General features: G+C 35.6%; 1 protein-coding gene across 1 annotated transcript in view; it reads right to left on the reverse strand.

The window, feature by feature from the left end:
* Nucleotides 1–25063, reverse strand: part of LOC115437782 (guanine nucleotide exchange factor VAV3-like) — a 210277-nt gene that overhangs the window by 56760 nt on the left and 128454 nt on the right. Inside the window, 4 exon segments of the mRNA XM_030161124.1 lie at nucleotides 17–104; nucleotides 17899–18015; nucleotides 18166–18200; nucleotides 18441–18506. Of these exon segments, the coding sequence (XP_030016984.1) occupies nucleotides 17–104; nucleotides 17899–18015; nucleotides 18166–18200; nucleotides 18441–18506 (306 nt within the window).

The following is a 25063-nucleotide window of genomic DNA, read 5'->3' on the forward strand; positions in this document are numbered from 1 at the left end:
AACTTAAAACCTTTACCAGCACAGTCTTGAACAGTCGGCTCTCAGCGATGTAAAAGCAGCCATCCTTGGTCAGAATCTTAATGTGCTTGACTTTATCGTTGAACCTGCGGAGGATGAATAAGACATGGGCTGCTAATCAACTATACATGCTTCAACATCAGTCTAGTCACTATGGTGAACTATCACGAAAGTCTGTCTGTCTGTCTGACTCTGCCCACTGCCAGGTAGAATGTTGTGCCAAGGAACTTGCATTATAATAATAAAGGGAGAAGAAGAACTCACATTCACATGATAAATTCATAGTGGATTAAATCTGACCATGTATTTTTCCTCTGTTTTAGCCTTACTTTAACACAGGCTTTCATGGTTACATTTTTGTGTGCAACAAACCATTGATTATTTAACAAAAACAACTTGCTTCTGGACTCCCTTCCACTTCTACTCTAAATATTGATTCAAAAATGTATTCTAGCAAATAAGAAATACAAGTCAAGAAATAAATACCATTATAGATCCCTAATCCCTAAACCAAACCTAAACTCAAACTTGAAAAAAATGTTAAAAAATTTCACACACTTTGCATTTGCTAAGATGAGGAACATTTTATCAGATCGCATCTTGGTCAAAATCTTTAGAATTTGATTCTACTAATACATTGATATGTCAAAGTCAGGGACACAGTAGATTTTTTTCCTAAAAAAAATCACCATGTCTCAAAAATTTAAACACAGATTTCTTTAACAACTTAACTGAGGTGTGTTTGGAACAGTGTTTTTTCCTGAATTATGTTCTACGCTTGAAGACAATATGATGGATGTAGAATATATTTTAGGGGTTATTCATCATCTTGGTGGAGGTTAATGATCTCTGAGGGCTTTCTAGTTTTGAAATATATCACAGACCTAAATAAAAGAATGAACATATATTTACAAAAAGCAGCATAAAAATTTTACTGGGTCTGGGAATGTTGCCTATTCTGACTTACATTTTAAATATTCATCTCACTGTTACGGTGGCCCAGAGGTGCAACAGGCCAAAAAATTATCCACTAGACGAAAAAAATTATCTACTACAAGAAAAAAAAAAAGAGAACAGCCTAAAAAAATTATCCACTAGATGAAAAAAATTATCTACTACAAGAAAAAAAAAGAGAACAGCCCAAAAAAATTATCCACTATAAGAAAAAAAAAGAGAACAGCCTAAAAAAATTATCCACTAGATGAAAAAAATTATCTACTACAAGAAAAAAAAAGAGAACAGCCTAAAAAAATTATCCACTAGATGAAAAAAATTATCTACTACAAGAAAAAAAAGAGAACAGCCTAAAAAAATTATCCACTAGATGAAAAAAATTATCTACTTCAAGAAAAAAAAGAGAACAGCCTAAAAAAATTATCCACTATAAGAAAAAAAGAGAACAGCCTAAAAAAAATTATCCACTAGATGAAAAAAATTATATACTACAAGAAAAAAAAGAGAACAGCCCCAAAAAAATTATCCACTGTAAGAAAAAAAAAGAGAACAGCCTAAAATAAATTATCCACTAGATGAAAAAAAAAATCCCCTATAAGAAAAAAAAGAGACCAGCCAAAAAAATTATCCACTAAAAGAAAAAAAAAGAGAACAGGCAAAAAAAAAAATTATCTACTAGCCCAAAAAATTATTCACTATAAGAAAAAAAAAAAGAACAGGTGAAAAAATTTATCTACTATGAGAAAAAAAAGAGAGCGGCCCAAAAAAATATCCACTATAAGAAAAAAAAAAACATCATCCACCTTTTCAATTACGGGGGCGCTGTTTACCCGAAAGGTGTCTTGCTTTAAAATTAAGACCACCACAAAAAATAAAAGGATAGGCTGAAAAATTTTAAGGCTTTCGGCTAATGTGGCTAATGCTAAGGAAGTACCCCACCGGAAGTGGAGGTCGTGCGCTAAAAAATAAAGTTATTTTAAAATATAGATATTTCCATTAATATAGTTTGCAAAGCAGTTAAATGATTAAATATGGTTCCAGTGTCTGCTCAAGGTTAGGCATGGGCGTTAAATGGTTAAGGTTAGGGTTAGGGTATGGTTGGGGTTAGTTTTCAGTGGTAAATGGCCCTTGTGTGCACTGTGTGAAGGTTCGTTGCTAAGCTAATGCTAACGCGAAAAGTTGACGGCAACTTTGTGTTATTTTATTTTGAGAGGAGGAGAAGAGGAGCTTCCTGTGGAGCTCCACTATCATGGCATTGCCCATTTGTTTGCAGGTAGACCTCTCCTCCTCAACTCAAACGGAGTGTCTTTACTAACACGAGATCAAGAAGGACATTTTGTGGAGATAAAGATGTGTGCCGTGGTACCGCAGTGCCTCGGCACCTGGCAACGAGCTGAGCTGTGGTACCGAGCCATGGTACGCGGTGCCGTGCTGGGGTACCTGGCACCGAGCCGTGGTACCGCGGTACGTCGCGGCACCCGTGGTGCCGCACCAGCCGAGGTGCCACGGTACCTCGCGGCACCAGCCGAGGTGCCACGGCACCAGGTGTCGGTGCCATAATATGCACTCGCTGTCTCTCAACAAATGGGCGATGCCATGATAGTGGAGCTCCACAGGAAGCTCCTCTTCTCCTCCTCTCAAAATAAAATAATTTTAGAACTTCTTGTAGCGAATATTCATCAAAAATGATATTGAATGTCAGGCAGTTGAACAATTCAACACCGTAATCACAAAATTGTTTACTCGCACTGGCAGTTCACAAAGTTGCTGTCAACTTTTCGCGTTAGCATTAGCTTAGCAACGAACCTTCACACAGTGCACACAAGGGCCATTTACCACTGAAAACTAACCCCAACCATACCCTAACCCTAACCTTAACTATTTAACGTCCATGCCGAACCTTGAGCAGACACTGGAACCGTATTTAATCATTTAACTGCTTTGCAAACTATATTAATGGAAATATCTATATTTTAAAATAACTTTATTATTTAGCGCACGACCTCCACTTCCGGTGGGGTACTTCCTTAGCATTAGCCACATTAGCCGAAAGCCTTAAAATTTTTCAGCCTATCCTTTTATTTTTTGTGGTGGCCTTAATTTTAAAGCAAGGCACCTTTCGGGTAAACAGCGCCCCCGTAATTGAAAAGGTGGATGATGTTTTTTTTTTTTTCTTATAGTGGATATTTTTTTGGGCTGCTCTCTTTTTTTTTCTCATAGTAGATAATTTTTTTCACCTGTTCTTTTTTTTTTTTTTTCTTATAGTGAATAATTTTTTGGGCTAGTAGATAATTTTTTTTTTGCCTGTTCTCTTTTTTTTTCTTTTAGTGGATAATTTTTTTTGGCTGGTCTCTTTTCTTTCTTATAGGGGATTTTTTTTTTTCATCTAGTGGATAATTTTTTTGGGGCTGTTCTCTTTTTTTTCTTATAGTGGATAATTTTTTTAGGCAGTTCTCTTTTTTTCTTGCAGTAGATAATTTTTTTGTCTAGTGGATAATTTTTTTAGGCTGTTCTCCTTTTTTTTCCTTATAGTGGATAATTTTTTTGGGCTGTTTTTCTCTTTTTTTTTTTTTCTTGTAGTAGATAATTTTTTTCATCTCATGGATAATTTTTTTAGGCTGTTCTCTTTTTTTTCTTGTAGTAGATAATTTTTTTCATCTCGTGGATAATTTTTTTTAGGCTGTTCTCTTTTTTTTCTTGTAGTAGATAATTTTTTTCATCTAGTGGATAATTTTTTTAGGCTGTTCTCTTTTTTTTTTCTTGTAGTAGATAATTTTTTTCGTCTAGTGGATAATTTTTTGGCCTGTTGCACCTCTGGGCCACCGTACACTGTACACATGACAGGAAAATCTTCTATGTATTTATTGTTTCACCAAATTTCACCATCTTGGAGGAGAGGTCCATCCTGTGTGGTTTTCCTGTATGTATGGTTTTTGTTTTTTGTTTTTTTTTTGTTTTTTTTTGGGGGGGGGGTCTCTCAAGCTGAGGGTCAAAGGTCAGAATGTGTTGGATGTCATATATTTTATGATATTGGGCTGAATAAATGAAATAGCATTGTGGCTAAAATTTACTTAGGGGGTCAAATGAGTGGCCATTTTTGTCAAAAAAAAAAGTTGTAAGAAATGCACAGAACTGTGTTGAAATAATGCTAATACATTTGTGCACAGACTACTGATATTATTTGACAGTGGAAGCTATATTTTCAGAAATATTGGATTTTGAATAGCACGTGTATGTGAAAACTTTTGCTGGTGGACAGACATGACATTACCCATGATGCTCTGGTCAGTACCAGTACTTTACTAGTAATAAACTTATAGACTTACTATTGCTAATTCTCCTCTTATTCATAAATGTTAGTATTGTGGATCTAAAACAATAACAGCTGACACAAAAACACAAAATGTGGCAGTGGACGGATGTGACATGGTTGTTACAGATCCCATCATACTGATGCTCGGCAGCCATGTCACCGTTTCCACAAATGATCCCTGTGCAAAAACTAGGATCAGAATTATTTATTGTATAGTTTATCATCATACTAAAGAGTAAATAACAATGTAGAATTGTTATTTCTTTATAAAAATGCTTATTATTAGAAAACTGTTGATTTAAAAAGTGACATGTGACATTCTTAATGTATGTATTGGCGTAACATAAGCAGGATGGATCAGCACCATACTCCATATTGTAACCTGTAAAAATAAAACGTGATATGTAGTATAGAATCTTGTAAGAAAAATTGGGGAATCTAAAAGAATAGAATGTTTGTTTTTCAGGTAAATTCAGTTCAAATATAACTTGGCCATTTGTGACATGAAAATATAGCATTAATTGTGATGAAATTGGACATTTTTGAGCTGAAAACATAGTTCATATGACCATCAACATGTTACAACAGAACTGAAATCCTGTAAATTTGCATAACTTGCATTTACCAACACAAAGTTCCTTTGGGGATTCACTTATATTGATTTCTTATGCACAAAGACAGAAATAAGACCTGTAAGCAAATTTTAGCCGATACACAATTTGAAGAAGCTGTCAATGTCTTCTCATGATTCACCTCATCCATTTAGTTCTAGGTAATGCAATTACTGTGGTTGTTTTCATGTTCAATATCCACATTTCCATCAATGTATCTTCATCAGGGTTCTTAGAAAGTCTTAAAAGTCTTGAATTTTTACAAATCTGCATTTAATAACTTAAAAAAAGTCTTTAAAAGGTATTAAATTTGATATGCTTGGTCTTAACTTATGTTGCCATAAACTCGTTGGCTGTATTGTGTTTAAATGTGTCTGTTAAATGTCCAAACTGCAAAGAAAGTAGCGTTAGTCTACTCAGTTCCACCTGTTCCTACCTGACAAGTTTTACTGAAATTAGGAGCCAGTTATCATTAATTTTGCAGGCCCTGGTGAGAAATAAGGTGGAATGGTGAGAATCAAGGTGTTGGAGTTAATAAATACATTTTCCTAAATTCTAGGAGTCCCGAATTTTTTTCCAGTATGGCTGTGAAATGGGAATTAAATTCTGGTCTAAGTAGTCTTCAAAATATTATATTGATTTCTTATGCACAAAGACATAAATATGACCTCTAAGCAAATTTTAGCTGATTGAAACATTTAACTGAATTGTCCTGACAAAACATTTATGTTTCCTTTATAGTCTTGTCTGTTCTGCAATGACTAAAGCCACTGACTGTTTTTAGGTGCATTTTCCATCCTGTCAACTGTCTCTGATTTGAGGTTTATTTTTTATTCGTATTAATCTTTTACATAAATTCTTGTGGTATTTCCTCGCCAGCTTAGGTTTGTACTCTGAAAACTGAGCCCATCAGTTTTACATCTGAAAGTGTTCTGCATGAAAATGTAGAACATATTCGATATTGTATGCTGGAAGATTTATGAAATTATTCAATGATTAAATAATCCTATATATGTCATGCGAGCTGTGATGAGTGATAATGCAGGTCAGTGTTGAAAATGCACACACACACACACACACACACACACACACACACACACACACACGTAGGTGCATGAGGATGTGCTGTCACAGGGATTGCAGGCTTGTATATTGCATGTCTCCCACACGATCATGTGCAAGTTTTGCCGGAGAGAGCTCTGCATTGTCAATTTCTCAATGCAGTCTATAACGGATGAGAAGAATATGGTCATGCTGAAAATTCACTGATACATTATGAATATATGGTGAGTAATACATTATTGATGTGTGTTGAGATATATGGTGCATAATACGTGGAGACAGATGAGCCCTGTTTGGTGAAGCCTAACACTTTTTTTTTTCTCCTCCCATAGGCTCCTGAGGCTGTACAATACACACAAACATCATTCAGCACACAAACTGACCACTTGTAGTGTTTGACATTAGACGGTTTCAGTTGATTAGGAGGGAGCTCTCTGTATAAAGCTCCATTATCTGCAACGGACATCCTGATAATGATCTTAAGCAGTGAGACAGGCAATTAGGATTGGAGTGTTCAGAAACTGGCCCTGTACATCAAAGCTTTAAATGAGGGATGGTATGAATCCACCAAACTAAATGGACTGGAATGGTGTGCCAGTGTCTAAATACTCCTTACATTCAGAGACTATGTCAGAGTGCACCCTCAATTGTAATAATCTCCCAGAGCTGTCACACCAGGTCGAGAGGACTGTATAGTGTTTTCGTTTTGTGATAAGGCTGAAATACCTTTGATGTAGCCTCGACAATATTTGCTAGTTAAATTGACACCGCTGTAATTCAAAAGGACACTACCGAAGTGCTCGACCTTCACATAAAACCTCCATTTACTGAGGCTGGAAGGGGTGGATGTTTTATGTACAGTTCCAGACAATTGCTAGTCCTGTTTTGAAATGTACTTCTATGGCCGAGGGCCGAGTCAAAGCACAGACGATGAGTAGATGGAAACGACATCCCCCTGTTCCACATCTTCCTAATGCTGCATTCAGTGTATATGTTTGAATCTACTGTCCACTATATACTTACAGGGTGGGGAAGCAAAATTTACGATGAACATTTAGTTGTTTTTTCTCAGCAGGCACTACGTCAATTGTTTTGAAACCAAACATATATTGATGTCATAATCATACCTAACACTATTATCCATACCTTTTCAGAAACTTTTGCCCATATGAGTAATCAGGAAAGCAAACGTCAAAGAGTGTGTGATTTGCTGAATGCACTCATCACACCAAAAACGTACCAAAGCTTTTATTAAAGCTCTCAAATCCAAAATCCTAAAGGATCCAACCAAATCCATGAGAAAAATGGCAATTGAACTTGAAGTAGACAACAAGACCATTAGAAATGCAGTAAAATTTGATTTGAAGTTAAAATCTTACACAAGAACACCAAAACACTTGTTGACAAAGAGTGTTTTGGTTTGATTTTGGATTTGAGAGCTTTAATAAAAGCTTTGGTACGTTTTTCTGTTGCTTCCTCCACTTCCAAACTTTCTCGTAATAGTTTTGCTCATAGTCATTCTCTTCTTTCCATTATAAACAGTCTTTATGGACACTCCGACTATTTTTGAAATCTCCTTTAGTGTGACGAGTGCATTCAGCAAATCACACACTCTTTGACGTTTGCTTTCCTGATTACTCATATGGGCAAAAGTTTCTGAAAAGGTATGGATAATAGTGTTAGGTATGATTATGACATCAATATATGTTTGGTTTCAAAACAATTGACGTAGTGCCTGCTGAGAAAAAACAACTAAATGTTCATTGTAAATTTTGCTTCCCCACCCTGTAACTCTTTCATGCATGAATTATGAGAGCCTTAATATAGATTTTTTTCCCCCAATTGTTTTTTTTTTTTTTTTTTAAAAAGCGATTGAAATTTTTTTTATGAACCTATTTTTCACGGAGTTGCAAAAATGTCCACTTGGCTAGACAGCATGTGTTTCATTTTTGAAGCAAAGAAACATGCATTTACTGATACACTGTGTAAAATCTATGAAATAAAAAAGATTTTAATACTGCTAATCTGATGTTTTCTCACATTTTAACATACTCTAATACTAGTCATTACTCACTTCATGGAGATAATATGCAAAAAAATAAAAAACTTTTTGGTTTAAAAAAAAAAAACAAAACAACAAAAAAACTGTTAATTATTCTTTATGTTGTCTTCTGTTATTCACAACTTTCCGACACGATTTTCAAGCAAATTTTATCTTCCGTACTGCCGAACTTCAGTCTGTCAGTATTCTCTGAAATATCGTGGACCAAATCTGTGGAATAATGTAAGACCTGAACTTCAATCAACATCTACTTTATCATTGTTTAAAAAGCATCTGAAAAGGACTTTAATTCATGAAAAAATGTAAGGCTGTGTATCACTTGATGTGTATTTGATGATTTGTAATGTGGATTACATTTTTATTGTTTTTACTTTAGTTTATTATTTCAGTTATATTGTATTTTTTAATTTTTTTTTTTTTTTTTGTGTGTGTGTGTATGTATTGTTCATTTTGGGGGAGGTATTCATATAAGTCTTCTTTTTGGCTTCTAACCTCTCCTGCACAATTTTGTTACTTGTTTGAATGTTGTTGTTTTTCCTATTGCTGTTTTTATTTTGTGCAAATAAATTAAATTAAATTAAATTAAAAATAAAATTAAAATTACAGTCTATTAACAATAACAAGGTCAAGGTTTATTTATATAGCACACTTAAAAACAGACACTACTGTCCCAAAGTGCTGTATATAATGTATATAATAATGAAACAGAATAGGAGTAAAAGACAATAAATAGAAGAAAACAATACTGGCACATAGTTCGTGCATTAAAAACAAGCAATTGATTTACACTCAAACGTGTTAGTGCAGATCAGGTTTATCAAAAACAGCGAAGTTACAGTAACAGTATGAATGTCAGTGTATGGGATGGTCCACTGTGTTGGCTGATATGGAACTAAAACAACAAAACATATATATACAAGAGAACAGCTGGAGAATAACTGTCCACTGTAGTGACCACTATGCATGAAAGGGTTAAATATACTGCAAAAAAAGTCACCTCCTGGATTTGACTAAGCTAAATAATTAAGAGCCTTCAATTATATAATTACTGCAGTAATTACTGTATTGCTACATTTGCACTGTTATACTGTTTACACTGGTACATGTATGATTACATTGTTTACATTGGCACATTTTTATACTAATCTTATATTTTTAGAATTTTACCCTTTCATACAGTAAACCATTAATTTGCACATATTTTTGATTGCACACGATTTTATATTTTCTATTATTTAAAACATGTCTGTATCTTTTATGTTGTTATTTAGATGGAAGTGCACCATCGCTAGCAGAGACCACCTGCAATTTCGTTGCACAACTGGTGTAATGACAATAAAGCCTATTCTATTCTATTCTATTCTATTCTATTCTATTCTATTCTATTCTATTCTATTCTATTCTATTCTATTCTATTCTGTTTTATTCTATAACATTTCAGCTGGTACAAGATCTTTAACAGTAACTGGTGCAGTGAGAAGCTTCTCATTTATTAAACAATCATCAGTTTGATAGAAAGTATAAAGACTGAACTGTGTTTCAATGGAAAAAGGTCATGTGGTCTGATGAGTCCAGATGGCTTCAGTTGGTCAGGTCTAGGTTCAGTGACATTATGTGTCTATGATGACTACCTGAATATATTGAATTAGTTCCATCAGTGCAAGTCATTAGAGTAAAGGACTGACCATAAATGTGTTGAATTGTATTGTGCTATAATGGGCCATGCAGCAGAATAGAATAGAATAGAATAGAATAGAATAGAATAGAATAGAATAGAATAGAATAGAATAGAATAGAATAGAATAGCCTTTATTGTCAAAGAGCTAAGTAGAATAAAAATAGAAATGGACAAAATATGAAAAGATGCAAATTTACAGCAATAACAGTATGTGACAGTGTGTATATCTATGAATGATATTAACTGTATTAACAGTATGTATTGCCTATGAAAACAGTTTGTATATCTATGTAACAGTATATACAGGGTGGGGAAGCAAAATTTACAATATTTTGAGGCAGGGATTGAAGGACAGTGTATGACCAATTAGTTTATTGAAAGTCATGAGAATTTAAATCTTCAAATCATATTTTACTGCATTTCTAACGGTCTTGTTGTCTACTTCAAGTTCAATTGCCATTTTTCTCATGGATTTGGTTGGATCCTTTAGGATTTTGGATTTGAGAGCTTTAATAAAAGCTTTGGTACATTTTTTGTGGCTTCCTCCACTTCCAGACTTTCTCGTAATAGTTTTGCTCATAGTCATTCTCTTCTTTCCATTATAAACAGTCTTTATGGACACTCCAACTATTTTTGAAATCTCCTTTGGTGTGACGAGTGCATTCAGCAAATCACACACTCTTTGACGTTTGCTTTCCTGATTACTCATATGGGCAAAAGTTTCTGAAAAGGTATGGATAATAGTGTTAGGTATGATTATGACATCAATATATGTTTGGTTTCAAAACAATTGACGTAGTGCCTGCTGAGAAAAAACAACTAAATGTTCATTGCAAATTTTGCTTCCCCACCCTGTATATATCGATGAACCAAGTCTATATAAAAATAGTGCATTTATATTTTGATAAATACTGAATAAATATTGTATTTTTATGGCAGAACATAACATTATTGCACGATTTATTGTATGTAATTTCACATTTGTAGGATTATTACACATTATAGGAAGCAATTTTGAGGATACACTGAGGATTTTGAGGATATAAGATTGTATAAAGTACACTCAGTATATAAATAAGAATATATTTAGCTATTCTTATTGTAGGTGGACTGTTTCGATTTGGTCATTTTAAAAAAGTGGGCACCCCTGATCTAGGCCAACAATTCAGTTCTCTGTACTTGAGATCTACCTTTAAATTTCCACATCCGAAAAAATTTGAGGTACAGACATATTATAAAGAGGCTTAAATGTTATTAAACTATTTTGGAAAAAAATTAATTTAAAAAATTTAAAAGCCAATAAAAGCTTTTGTACTTTCTTTTTCTTTCCTTTTTTGTCATGCATGTTGAAGGGCATAAGCAGTGCACTGGGGTTCATAAAGACCAGTGTCTAGTAGAAACGTTTTATGTGCCTGACCACTGGTCTCACCCTCAATGCTAAGGATTAATATATTATATACTTTGGTCTGTAGCTGGATTTAGAAAAAAAAAGAATGGTGAACAACCAACCTCATAGTTCACAACCAAGATAATCATGTTTTTTTATGTTTTGTTTTTTAAGTAAACCAATCCCACTGCCAGCAGAATGTGAGGATCAATATCTGGTATTACTATCTGGCTGTAGTTCCAGACACATTCACTACATTCTGGTCTTTTTAGGCAGATTTACTGAGACTGATTGGTTTTCAAATTGCCATATTTCAGTCAGTTTGTTTTGAATAAATTATGTTAATGCATTTGGCAGATGCTTTTTTCCAAAGCAACTTACAGGGGAAAACCAATCAAATCACTCAATCAATCAAATTTTATTTATATAGCGCCAGATCACAACAAAAAAATTATCTCATGACACTTTATATATAGAGTTGGTCAAACCCAGACTCTAAGCCAATTTACAGAAACCTAACAGAATCCTCTGTTGGGTATTATGTATATAAAATTAACAATTGATAGTTGTAATGAGCAGTCATGGTCACAAAACTGCCAGGGAAAATCATGAGGACATGATGTTCCATTTCCTCTACTGAACAGATTGTTGCCCCAAAAACACAACCACCATGGCAGCTCCTATAACTCCACTTACATTCAGTCTGTGGTTATATCCCACAGCCTCACCCACAATATTTTTCATCATTCCAAGCTACTGACTTTTGCTGATTGTGCAGCTACTGTTCTCAAGAAGACTATGGCCCAATCCCAGTTCACCCCTTGGCCCTCCACCTTACCCCTACCCCTCCATTTTGCGTGTTCACATGAAGGGGTAGGGGTGTACCAATTCTCGAAGAGTCGGAGGGGATGGGCTGAGGGGGAGGGCTGTTTGGCCCTTGAAATGGAGATTTTTCAGGACCACACTACACACAGAGGGGTATGAGAAATCTCCCATAATTCTGTTTGAATCATCGGCAAGATGGGGGTAAACAGCAAAAAAGTGCAGCAGTGTGAAGAAAGAAAGGCAAAAATGTATGTATGTTCTTCCTTCGTTAACAACTTAATCATTTGATCGACTGTTTAATGCAGGAGTTCCCAACCTTTTTTGGCACGTGACCTCATTTTAACATCACAAATTTCTGGTGAACCCAGACATTCAAAACGGAGACATTTTTTTGGCTAAAATTAATTTGTTTTTGATCGTGTAATAGTTTGCTATAATATGTTGCAAATAAACGTTAATTTTAGGCAACATTTAGGCTATGTAATGTAAATTTTTATTCGTAAATTTTAATTTTTAAATTTTTTTTCGTAAATTATTAGAAATTTCAGGCAACTCCAGACATTCACAACAGAGACATTTTTTTGGCTAAAATTAATTTGTTTTTGATCGTGTAATAGTTTGCTATAATATGTTGCAAATAAACGTTAATTTTAGGCAACATTTAGGCTATGTAATGTAAATTTTTATTGGTAAATTTTTATTTTTATTTTTATTTTTTTTGTAAATTATTAGAAATTTCAGGCGACTCCAGACATTCAAAACCGAGAAATTTTTTTTGGGCTAAAATTAATTTGTTTTTGATCGTGTAATAGTTTGCAATAATATGTTGCAAATAAACATTAATTTTAGGCAACATTTAGGCTATATAATGTAAATTTTTATTTGTAAGTTTTAATTTTTTAATTTTTTTTCGTAAATTATTAGAAATTTCAGGCGACTCCAGACATTCACAACAGAGACATTTTTTTGGCTAAAATTAATTTGTTTTTGATTGTGTAATAGTTTGCTTTATGTTGCAAATAAACGTTAATTTTAGACAACATTTAGACTATATAATAATACAATAATTTTTTTATCAATTACTAGAAATTTCAGGCGATCCCACGTGGGGTCCCGACCCCAAGGTTGAAAATCATTGGTTTAATGCCATTTCAATGTGTTATAGATCGCATTTCTGCGTTTGTGGTTGATAGCGGCAAAAAAACATGACCAAAGCCCATGTAACAGAGATGGTTACCGCTGCTACAACACGGTGACTTATTTCAGAAAAACAAAGTTGTCACATCTGATTATAGCAGCATTGATGACTGTTGATGATGTAACAGGTCTCGAAGGGTTGTCTCATTTCATAGGGGAATGTTTTAACAAAAGGAGTACAGAGTTGCAAGGGGTAGGGGGTGGGGGGGCGGGCAAGGGGTGAATTGGGATTGGGCCAAAGAATTTGGCCATACCACACACCAATACTTTACAATATGTTCCTTCCCACACACTGGGTCGGAACCTCTGTAGGGGACCACTGTAGATTTTATTCAGATTGGCAAGAAATTTGGGGCATTTAAAGAAACCATCACCAAGATTACTGATTTTAATATTCCTGAATATCTGTATCGCTCAGATAAGTGTATTCAAAGTACTACTTTAAGTTGTGAACCTTTTTTTATGAATTGCTCTTCTATCTGCTACCTCAAAGATGTTTGAAAAACTGTCGCAAAAAAACATATACTACATTTCGAGACAAATCAGTTATCACATCGAGAGCAATTCAGATTCAGACCCAGAGATTGCAAACTGTCATCTCAGTGAAACAATGAAAGCTTCTGTTAATAAAGGTGAAAGTGTGTGCAGTCTTTCTCGACCTAAAAAAAACCCTGTGATACTGTTAACCACAAGAGTTGAAGTCCATGCTACCTAAATAATTTTTCTCTAATAATGCTTTACAGTGGGTCGACTTATATCTCAGAGGAAGAGTTCAATGTACAAGGGTCAGTGGGGTCAAGTGCTGGGTTGTAGGGGGTGGTCAGTTTTAGACCATTTAGTGCAGGGGTCTCAAACTCATTTTCTTTCAGGGGCCACATTCAGCCCGATTTAATCTGAAGTTGGCCGGACCAGTAAAATAATAGCATAATAACCTATAAATAATGACAACTCCAAATTTTTGTCTTCGTTTTAGTGCAAAAAAAACCCCATTAAATTATGAAAATACTTACTTTTAAAAACTATCCAAACAAAAAAGATATGAATAACCTGAAAAGATGAAATTTCTTAAGAAAAATAAGTGCAATTTTAAAAATATTATGCCTCAACATCTCATTTGTATATGTACATTATGGATCAGATCTACAAAGACACTAAACACTTAGTAACAGCCAGAAAATTGTTAAGATTGTGCTTAATTTTCTTTAGACATTTCAGGTTGTTCACATTTGTTCAGATTATTCACATTTTATTGTTACAAGATAGTTTGTAAATGTAAATATTTTCTACAGTAAAACCAAGACAAAAATTTTAAGTTGCCATTATTTATAGGCATGATGTAATATTGTTTTCCACATCTACCAAGAAGAACATACAGAGTCATTATTTTTTGTAGGTAATTATGCTGTTATTTTACATTAGATCAAACTGATCTGTATGTGGAACCTGAACTAAAATGAGTTCGACAGCCTTGACTGTGGAATTTTGGCACTTTGCAAATTCATCCCACGGGCCGCATTGGAACCTGTGGCATTTGGCCCCCGGGCCGCATCTTTGAGACCCCTGATTTAATATTTATTTCAGTGATCTCATTAACATGCACACCAATACTCCGATCATTATCTGGTTTCTGGAGTTATCAGATTATTCAAGTGACCATGCAAACAGGATAATCTGATCTGTTTTATCAGATAACAACAGTAATCTGATTATGAGAAATCAGATTAACACACCTGGATTTGGTCCTGGTGCAGTCCTGTGTTGCCACAAACCCCTCCCTCAAACTAATTAATGAGAATCACCTGCCAGCGCCTGGAGCAGATCTCAATCAAAGCCCCATATAAGGGGCTCCTCTGCTCCAGGGCGGTGCTGGAACATTCTGCTGTATCTGCCATCTCCACAGATCGTCCACAGCCCGTCACAGTTCCACACGGACTGCTACCACAGCGCTATGTACTCTGACTACCACCCACAGGTTTTATGTTTTCATGTTTATTTTTTTGTTAAATAAACCTGTTTACTCCCTTTGGTTCCGTGCGTTTGAGTTCACTTGTTCTTGACAGAGTTCTCCCCAATACTCTGATGTCTTCCTGCATGTATACAGGTTAAAGGTGGGGAAGGAGATGTTTTCCTGGAGCATTTTTTACTATATTGCATAAAATCCCCTTCACACCCCGAAGGCAACCAATTAACCTTTTCATGCGTGAATTATGATTACCTAAATCAAGATTTTTTTTTCCTGAATGTTTTTATTCCTTTTTAGGCATAAAAAAAAAATGTGATTGAAATTTTTTTATGAATCTATTTTTCATGGAGTTACAGAAATATTCAATCAGCTGGACACCATGTGTTTAATTTTTGAAGCAAATAAACATGTATTTACTGACATACTGTGTGAAAACTATGAAATAAAATAATTTTTATTGCTGCAAATCTGATGTTTCCTCACATTTTAACATACTATAATACTAGTTATTACTCACTCAGATAATATGCAACAAAAAAAAACAACCTTTGGTTTTAAAAGAAATTTAAATTACAGTCTATTAACAATTAGCAATTGATTTACGCTCAGATATGTTACTGCAGATCAGGTTTTGCAAGAACAGGAACAGTAATGGTATGAATTGTAATGTATGGGGTGTTGCATAAGTGTCCACCATGTTGGTTGATATGAAAGTAAAAGAACAAAATCCATGAACATACAAGAGAACAGCTTTGAACAGCTGTCCACTGTAGTGACCTCTATGCATGAAAGGGTTAATTATATGAAACACAAAACTAAAAAATTTTAGTCACCTGTGCAACAGACAGGACTAGAAAAACACCATCCAATTATTTTAAACAGCCCATCAAAATGATTGAATGTTGATATGTCTATCAAATTCAACTGCCATCTGTCCCTCCCCCCTTCTGCCAGTACAATCAATACAATGGAGGCGTGGCTTCAGGGGGAGGTCTGAAGAAAGGGGTTTGGACTTTTGAATTGTGTATTTTCAAAATGTAGCTTACTCAAACCGTTTTTCCAGGATCTCCTACCCTACCTTAATCTGATTTATTTTGTTCTTTTACGTCTGTGCATGTGTAAACACAGTTAAAATTGCAGGAAATGGAAGTTACATAGTCAAACTAGAGTGGAAGATAATAACAGGAAGTTTGAGTCTACCATCAATATGTACGTATGTGCTACGAAAGAAATCCGAAAATGGACTGGAGCGTCTAAACCAGGTTTTTTCGATTATCGCATTTCTTAAGTGCATGCAAACGCATTTGATCTGATTATTACAATTATCCGACTATTCCCAGTTCTTAGACTTTCATGGTCACATAAACAGGCTCAGTGATCTGCTACTGGAACATTTCTTGGAGTTGGATACCATAAACTAACTGTTGCTGACAACATAGACATTGTTCTGGACAAACATGAGTGCACACACAGCTTGAGCTGCTACTGCAATGGTCTGCTCAGATGTAATATTTGACTTTTATCCACATTCAATCACTTGTTTTCAGGCACCAGTTTGCTGGGGGTTTGTTCCATTAAACGGTTCTGGCTTATCTCTTCTCCCAAATTTGCGATGGTTGTGTCTATTAGATTTCTGCCGACTGCGCGGGTTTTGCTTCTTTATGGAAGTAAATCTGTCTCATCAGTCAGTTTTGAATTATAAAAACTACTGAATTTCTAGCACTGAATTTTTTTTTGCACTGAAATTAAGTATCTGAATTTTTTTTGCACTGAAACTAAGTGTATGAATTTTTTTGTCTCTGAATTCAACTATGTTCATAAATTTAGAATTCAAAAAATTCAGATACAAAAAAATCAAAAGCAAAAACTTCAGATGCAAAAAATTAGATGCAAAAACTTCAGATCACACATCCGGGACACCAAGGATTAGTGATGATTCTATCTCAAGTCGAACAGACAGACAGCCAATCAAGTTACATTAGGTTAGTCATGTGACACCGATGCAGGAAGACGGTCAGCGCAGATGTGTGATCTGAATTTTTGGCATCTGAATTTTTTGCTTTTGAATTTGTTGCATCTGAATTTTTTAAATTCTAAATTTATGAACATAGTTGAATTCAGAGACAAAAAATTCAGACACTTAATTTCAGTGCAAAAAAAATCAGTTCTAGAAATTCAATAGCGTTTATAATTTAATAACCCCTTTAGCCCTATCAGCCCGCCTGCGGGCCGAAAAAATCATATTAATATTCATCTACTATAAAAATATAATAAATCAGGACAATGACTGTTTTTTTCAACTTTTGCTCAAAGTTTAGACCCTAATGTTAATAAAAGTACATCAAAAGTGTATTTTAGTGCAAACTTTAATGTTCAAACATGATTTTTAATCTTTGTGGGGTGAAATATACGCTATTAAAAATCTCCGACACGAACAACTAATTTATGCATATCATCGTCAATCCAGCCGAAAAAAAACAGGCTAGGATAAAAAATTCTAATTTCTCTTTTAGTTTGTTACAGTTTACTCAGACATAATAATAGATACAATATTTTAGACAATGGGAATAGATTCTGTGAGGTCTCTAAATGTCCATAGACACCAAAAACATCCATATGAACCTTATTATTGTGAAGTAATTCTTCATTTACTTTGGGTATGTCTTTTTAGGCGTTTTTCCCCTGAAAATATGGTCAGGGTTTAACAGGTTAAAATCTGATGAGACAGATTTACTTCCATACTTCTTGTACAAATCTCAGTAAACTCAGGTCACTACAGTCATGTGAAAATCTCAGGAGGCTGAATATGAAAAAAAGGAGACACTTACTTTATACTAATGGCGTATTCGGTGTACTCTTTTCGCCTGTGTCGAATTAGATAGGTGCTGTTTTCCTTGTCCAGGAGCTCCTCCTCAGCCTGGTATCTCTCCATAGGCCCTGCAAACCTGAACCACCCATGAACAACTACTGCACTTACACTGCAATCAATCATTCTGAACATGAGGATGAGAACAGGCAATACAATCAATAAAATAGAGTGAGAATGACTTGTGCTTATTGTTAGCAATCTAAAACCATTTGTTTTCGGTGCTTACCAGAGCTGGGCAGAGTAATCGACAGGTTTTGGAACCTAGCGAGGGAAAGAAGTGGTGGTTATTTTGTGTTTTAATGGAGCTGACACTGAGAGGTGGAGAGTAATGCGATATTTTAGCCACAACTAATGGCTAAAATCAGTCTTCCACAGTGGAAAAAAATGCAATTGAAAAGCACTACATTCCTTTGCAAAGACATCAATAGGAGCCATTATCTGCCGAATGCATTCCAATCATACTAAATGTGTGTTATTGATTACGAAAAATATGACACTTACACATGGGCAAGGCCTCACAGCGTCACTTGGAAAGAAGCCAATCTTGCTTGTCGCCAGAATTTTGCCCTGCAAAGGCAACACGCCTGTTAATCGCATTATATTTGTCTGGGAGCAACTACACCTCTCGCTCCCTCTCTCTCCTTTTCTGTCTTCCTTTTTCCTCTCCCCCTCCCACACTCGCTTCAATAAATCCTCAGCAATTAGCACACAACAAGCGGTGCATCTAATTTGCAGCCCAAGTTAATTATGGTTCAGACTCTGCCGGCAGTTAGATTTGTACTGCATCAAAACAAGAGCCTCGTTTAACACTAAATAATGGATCTTATTCTGGGTCTTTGAATATCCAAACAGCGTGAGCTCTCTTGGCTTGCACTGAAGACTAACAATCGCATTTTAGCTAACCAGCCTCAAGCACACACACGCTTTATATGAAAATCATTAATTCCTTCAACAAATATAGTCTAGACTGAGTTTTTTCCAGCATAGTAAACCTATTTGGTGAAACAAATTACATTTAAAAAAAAAAAAATTCCTGCTTATATATTGATTTCCACATCGTTTTATACCCTTAACGTGCCATCTGTAATGTATATTATACTGAATACAGTAATAGGCTTATATATCAACATTAAGATCAGGATAATTTGCATTCTCCAAGTTGGAGTTCGGGGTCAATTTGAAGTCCACTGAGTCAATCTGAGAAGACATAAGTGTAGAGGGCATGTGGAGCTCGTCATTCAGCTTCCTGCCCTGTTTATGCTTTCCTCCTCACTCCTCTTTATTAGAGTATGAAATGCTTTTTGGGACCGTGCAGGCCCAAGCAGTAACCAAATTGGAAAGCGAATCTTTACCCATCTCTATGATTCATTCTGTGTAATAACATTTCATCAAAGGTTTTTTGAGAGCTCCTCTCTATTTGTTATGCCTTCGATAAGCGTATGATAAAGATTAAACTTATTACTCTGTTGGCATAAACAGGCAGCAGCCAAAGGATCAAATGAAATTACAGTGATTGATTGTATTGTTCTGCCAGTGGGATGGGGGATAATTGCCTTCTGGGTAACAGGGGATATGAATTCTCAATGTTCTGTAATTCCATCCTCTGGCGTCACTGGGGATGCTGAAGATTAAAGGCACCCTGCGGAGTTTTCATTGTAAACAAACACAGTTGTGTTTAGATCCAGTGGTTCTACCCCAAAAATGCTTTGTGTGACCGTAAGACCTGACAAACTTGTTGAAAAGAAGTTTTTTTCTTTTGTGTGTGTGTGCATGCGTGCGTGCTTGTGTGTGTGTATGCATATGTTTGCAGACCAAGTATTCTCAAGAAAAACTGCCAGAAATGCCTTTGAAAAACAGAGGGTGAAAAAGTACACAGAGTCTTAACTCAAGTACAAGTACATTCTGGCACAAATAGAAAATACTGAGTCAATTTCTATTCTCAAGTATAAAAAAAAATGTCAAAAGTATAAAAGAAGTAGCTCTTTCTACTGACTGAGCAAAGTTAACAGAAATATCTTTGACTATTCTAACTTCAGATCATGTTTTTTTTTTTGTTTTGTTTTTTTGGGGGGGTTTTTTACGTATTATTGTCACATCCATTTAGGTTGGAATTAGGGATAGGAATCAAGAACCGGTTCTTTTTGAGAACCAGATCCCAGTAGCTCGATTCCTTGGAATCATTTGCCCGCCTGCTTAATGATTCTGCTTATCAATTCCGCCGTCGTTGCGCATGCGCGAAGACGCTGCATTGTTTTGGTCAGAACATAGCCAACATGGTGTTGAGGCAGAAACGGTCTAAGAAGACAACACCAGGGCCACATGTAACACTTGCAAAGCTTCCATGTCTTCAAAAAGGTGGAATCCCTTCAATATGTTCAAACATTTGTCCACAGCACGTGATTCATTTAAGGAATGTCACATATTTGATATGCTACTTAGCGGTGCTTGTGAATCTAGCAGCAGAGTGAACGCCGGGCCAAGTTCCAGTTCCGGTGTGGGAAACAAACATCGTATCCAAATACAAGTTTCCGTAGGTAGGGGAAAGGAAATGAGGTGCTCAACAACAGGAGATGAGCCAAGCCGAGTCGAACTGGTTTGACGTAGTGGACATGCAGCAACAGAGGAATTAGTAAAGCGTCTTTAGTTTCACTTTCACTGCACACCACTGCCACCCACCCCAACTTGGCCCGGCGTCATCTGTTCTTATTATTTGTACATACTGTATATGTTATATTTTCTGTGCAGAGATGGAAATATAAAAGACAGTTAATACAAACACACCCGTTTGTACTCTTTTATTCCCTCACCCAATGAGAATCGATAAGAGAATCGATAAGGAATCGGATCGATAAACAAAATCGATAATGGAATCGGAATCGTTAACGATTCCCATCCCTAGTTGGACTTGATCTTGATGCTGAGGATAAATACAATAATGCAAAAATAAAACATACTTTACATATCACCCAAAAATTTATTGGTTAAATGCATAGATATTTGTGTCAAAATGGAGTAAAAGTCAAGTAAGCTATTGAAAAAATAGATATTGAGATATGGCACAAATAACTTCAATCTCTACTTAGATGAGCATCTATACGTCTTTTGCGTACTGCTGTCCTACTTTTAAAACTAAAATAATAAACACTGGACACCACATGCAAAAAAAAGAAAGAGGAAGACATAAATGGGCATAAAACTTTGACTGACTCCTTTTGTAGATATAAATGGTTCATTATAAGGAAAAAAACAGTGTTTCACATTTGTTGTGATTATGCAGAAATACATAGTTGAAAATAATTCAGATTAACTTTCTTGATCCCTAGGGGAAATTTGTTTTGTCCTTCAGCTCACCAAAAAAAGAAAGAATAAAAATGAACAAATTAATGAATAAAATATGAAGAAATAAACAGGACTAATGGTACTAATGATGTAGAACTGCAAATATTATATTCCATCTCTGTAATTAGATCCATATAAATCCCTGTAAATCTTACACAATGGACATTTAAAAAGCTTATTTCCAGAAGAAAACATTGCCTATTTGAGTTAATGCAATACAGTATCTTTTCTCTCCAGAGTAGTAGAGACATTTCAGCAGAGTTTTTCTGTTTCTTCAGTTTAGGCTCTGAGATTAAGTCGTATAATGGTAGGGAAAACCCTGACTCTGCTCTACCGTCTACTCTCGTCTCTACCAACATCCTCCAACACCTCGGCCCATTAGCTCCCAATACCATCCTTCCCCATCTAACATCATTATCTCTCAATCTTTTGCCAAAAACCTAGACTTCATTTTTGACTACCAGCTGCTACTTCCACCTAAGAAACATTGCAAAACTGCTGTTACAGTCAGTGCAAAACTCTGCAGCAATAATACTCCAACCAAGACCTCATCCTGCTCCCACATCAGCCTGGGTTTGATGACACTACACTGACTTCTAATTAAATTCATGATTCAAAATCCTGCTCCTCAGGGAGAAGTTCTTGAATAATCTTGTTTCTGAACAGTGAACTGCTCACGCCTTATATTTGGACCCTCAGGTTCTCTGATCGAGGTCTGCTAGTTGAAGACCAGGATGCTGTTCTCTGTCCCAGGCAGGTGGAAAAGGCTTCCCCTGGGACTCAGATCAGCAAACTCTCCTGGTTGCTTTATATCATCCATTCCCAACACCTGGTTCATGACCCACAGGTGGGTCACTGGAGATTTTATTTGGAACACAAAGGGAATTTTGCAGAATTTCTCGCATAGTCTTTTACTGTACATGTCTACTTTCAGTTTACCTTTGTGTTTATAATGTAAACAATGACTGTTGGCTGTTGGAAAGTATTGATTGGTAGTGATAGCTAGGGCATCTCAGGGTACCTCACGATATGATACGCGATACATGGCTCACAATCACAATACCTTGATATGGCAATACTGCAATTATCAATAGATTGCTCTTAAAGGGGTCATATTTTGCTAAACCAACTTTTATTAGTCTTTAGTACATTTATTTGTGTATTTGGGGACCCTAAAGTTGAAAAAGTTTGAATTTGAACCCTTCAGGTGCTGCAAGGATATGTTTTTATTCATTTTGGTAAAAATCGAGTGGATTTCTAAACCCGTTTGAATTCCTTCTTAATTTGTTACGTCTACAAGTAGTTACTAGAGCCCAACCGATTAATCGGCCGATTATAGTGTTTCACCAATTCATCAACATCGGCCAATGTGTAGCCGATGTGGCTGATGTATTAACTTTTTTGCTGCTCAGAGATTCTGTTGCTCGCTGCTCCTGTGTGTGTGTGCTGCCCAGAGAGTTAGAGGAACAGTAAAGCGAGTTAGTTTCACTTTCACTCCTGCTCTGACAATGACGCTATCACCCCCACACACACAATCACATTATCAAGGAGTTACTGCTAATCCCCCCCACTCCGACTCTGAGACCGCCTGGGTGTTAATGGTGTAGGGGAGATCGGGGACAGTTGTAACACAGCTTAGTTGTAACTCTTGCAGTTGCTCCAATCAGGAACAACTTAGGACTCACATAATTCACTCTGCACATGCTCAGTTTAGTCCTTAGTCTACATGGGCAGTTGTAGTGCCGTGAGGCAGACACATCAAAATTTGTGAGTGAAAACATAATTTTGTGCTAAGTCATATTTTTTGCTCCAATTATTTTTGTGATTGCATAGTTTGCATTTGGAAGTTGTGTAAATTATATTTGTGAGATAAACAAAGATTTATGCAACTGTTTATCCACCTTTCCTCAATTATCTGATAAAAGATTATTATATCCTGTGTAGATCAGTGTTCTTATTTCATATGTCGGCCGGTATATCGGTTATCGGCCAATATCAGATATCGGCCGACATATTGGATATCGGCTTTTTTTAGCCCCTAATATCAGTATCAGCATCGGCCCCAAAAATCCCATATCGGTCAGGCTCTACTAGTTACGCCATGACATTTGCACATATGAGGTCAAGACTTCCGACGAACATTTTTCCAAGTACGACATAATTGCTAATTAGCAGCAGTGGCTGTAGTCCATACTGAAAATATGTCCAAACTTCGAATCGATTACCTAAAATGTTCAGTTTTTGGATGTATTAACGAACACAAGTGGCTGAATGGGACAGAGCAGCACAGAGGGGGTGGGGCGTGAAGTGGCTCATTTGCATTTAAAGGGCCAGCACACAAATCACAGTTGAGTTTGATAGATATATCAGCAGTCAATCATTTCAATGGGCCAGTTAAAATGATTGGATTGGATGGATGGTGTTTTTTTCTGTCCATTCCACAGGTGATTAAATTTTTTTTATTTTTGTGTTAGAGCATTTAATTAATTGGTTGCAATTTGGGTGTGAAGGGGATTTTAAGCAATATAGTAAAAAATATTCCAGGAAAACATCTCCTATCCTACCTTTAACCAGAGTACAAACAACAATACTGCAAAAGCAATGACACTGTTTTAGTGCAACAGAACTGTAAACGGGATTTTTTTTTAGGTGTCTGACAAACAGTGACACTATTTTAACCCTTTAATGCATGAATTATGAGAACCTTAGTCAAGATTTTTTTCCTGAGTGTTTTTATTCCTCTTCAGGCATGAAAAAACAATGCGACTGAATTTTTTTATTGAACCTATTTTTTTTTATAGAGTTTCAAAAATGTCCACTCAGCTGAACACCATGTGTTTAATTTTTGAAGCAAAGAAACATGTATTTAACCTTTTCATGCATAGTGGTCACTCCAGTGGACAGTTAGTCTCCAGCTGTTCTCTTGTATATTCATGGGTTTTGTTGTTTTAGCTCCATATCAGCCAACACAGTGGACACTTATGCACCATCACAAGCACTGCAACTCATACCTTTACTGTACCTTTGCTGTTTTTGATAAACCTGATCTGCACTAATATGTTTTAATGTAAATCAATTGCTAATTATTATTAGACTATAATTAACAGGGTTTTTTTGCACGAAAAGGTATTATTTTTTGCCTATTATCTCCATGAATTGAGTAACAACTAATATTAGAATATGTTAAAATGTGAGAAAACGGCATTAGCAGCATTTAAAATGTTTTTATTTCATAGTTTCCACACAGTATATCGCTTTCTGATGATGGGTTTTAAATACATGTTTCTTTGCTTCAAAAATTAAACGCATGGTGTCCAGCTGAGTTTGTAACCCCATGAAAAATAGGTTCATGAAAAATTTTCAAATGCATTGTTTGTTTGTTTTTAATGCCAGAAGAGGAAAAATATTGACTAAAAATATTCAAGAAAAAATATTGACTAAAGTTCTCATAATTCGTGCATGAAGGGGTTAATACACAATATCAGAATGTCACTGTGTGAAAACTATTAAATAAAAACATTTTTAATGCAGCTAATCTGATGTTTTTCTCACATTTTATTATATTCGCAATTTTTATTAGCAATTGATTTACACTCAAACATGTTACTGCAGATCAGGTTCATCAAGAACAGCAAAGTTAAAGTAATGGTATGAATTGTAGTGTATGGGATGGTGCATAAACGTCCACTGTATTGGCTGATATGCAACTAAAACAAAACCCATGAATATACAAGAGAACAGACGTAGAATAGCTGTCCACTGTAGTGACCACTATGCATGAAAGG

This window comes from Sphaeramia orbicularis, chromosome 17 (genome assembly GCF_902148855.1).
Source record: "Sphaeramia orbicularis chromosome 17, fSphaOr1.1, whole genome shotgun sequence".
NCBI lineage: Eukaryota > Metazoa > Chordata > Actinopteri > Kurtiformes > Apogonidae > Sphaeramia > Sphaeramia orbicularis.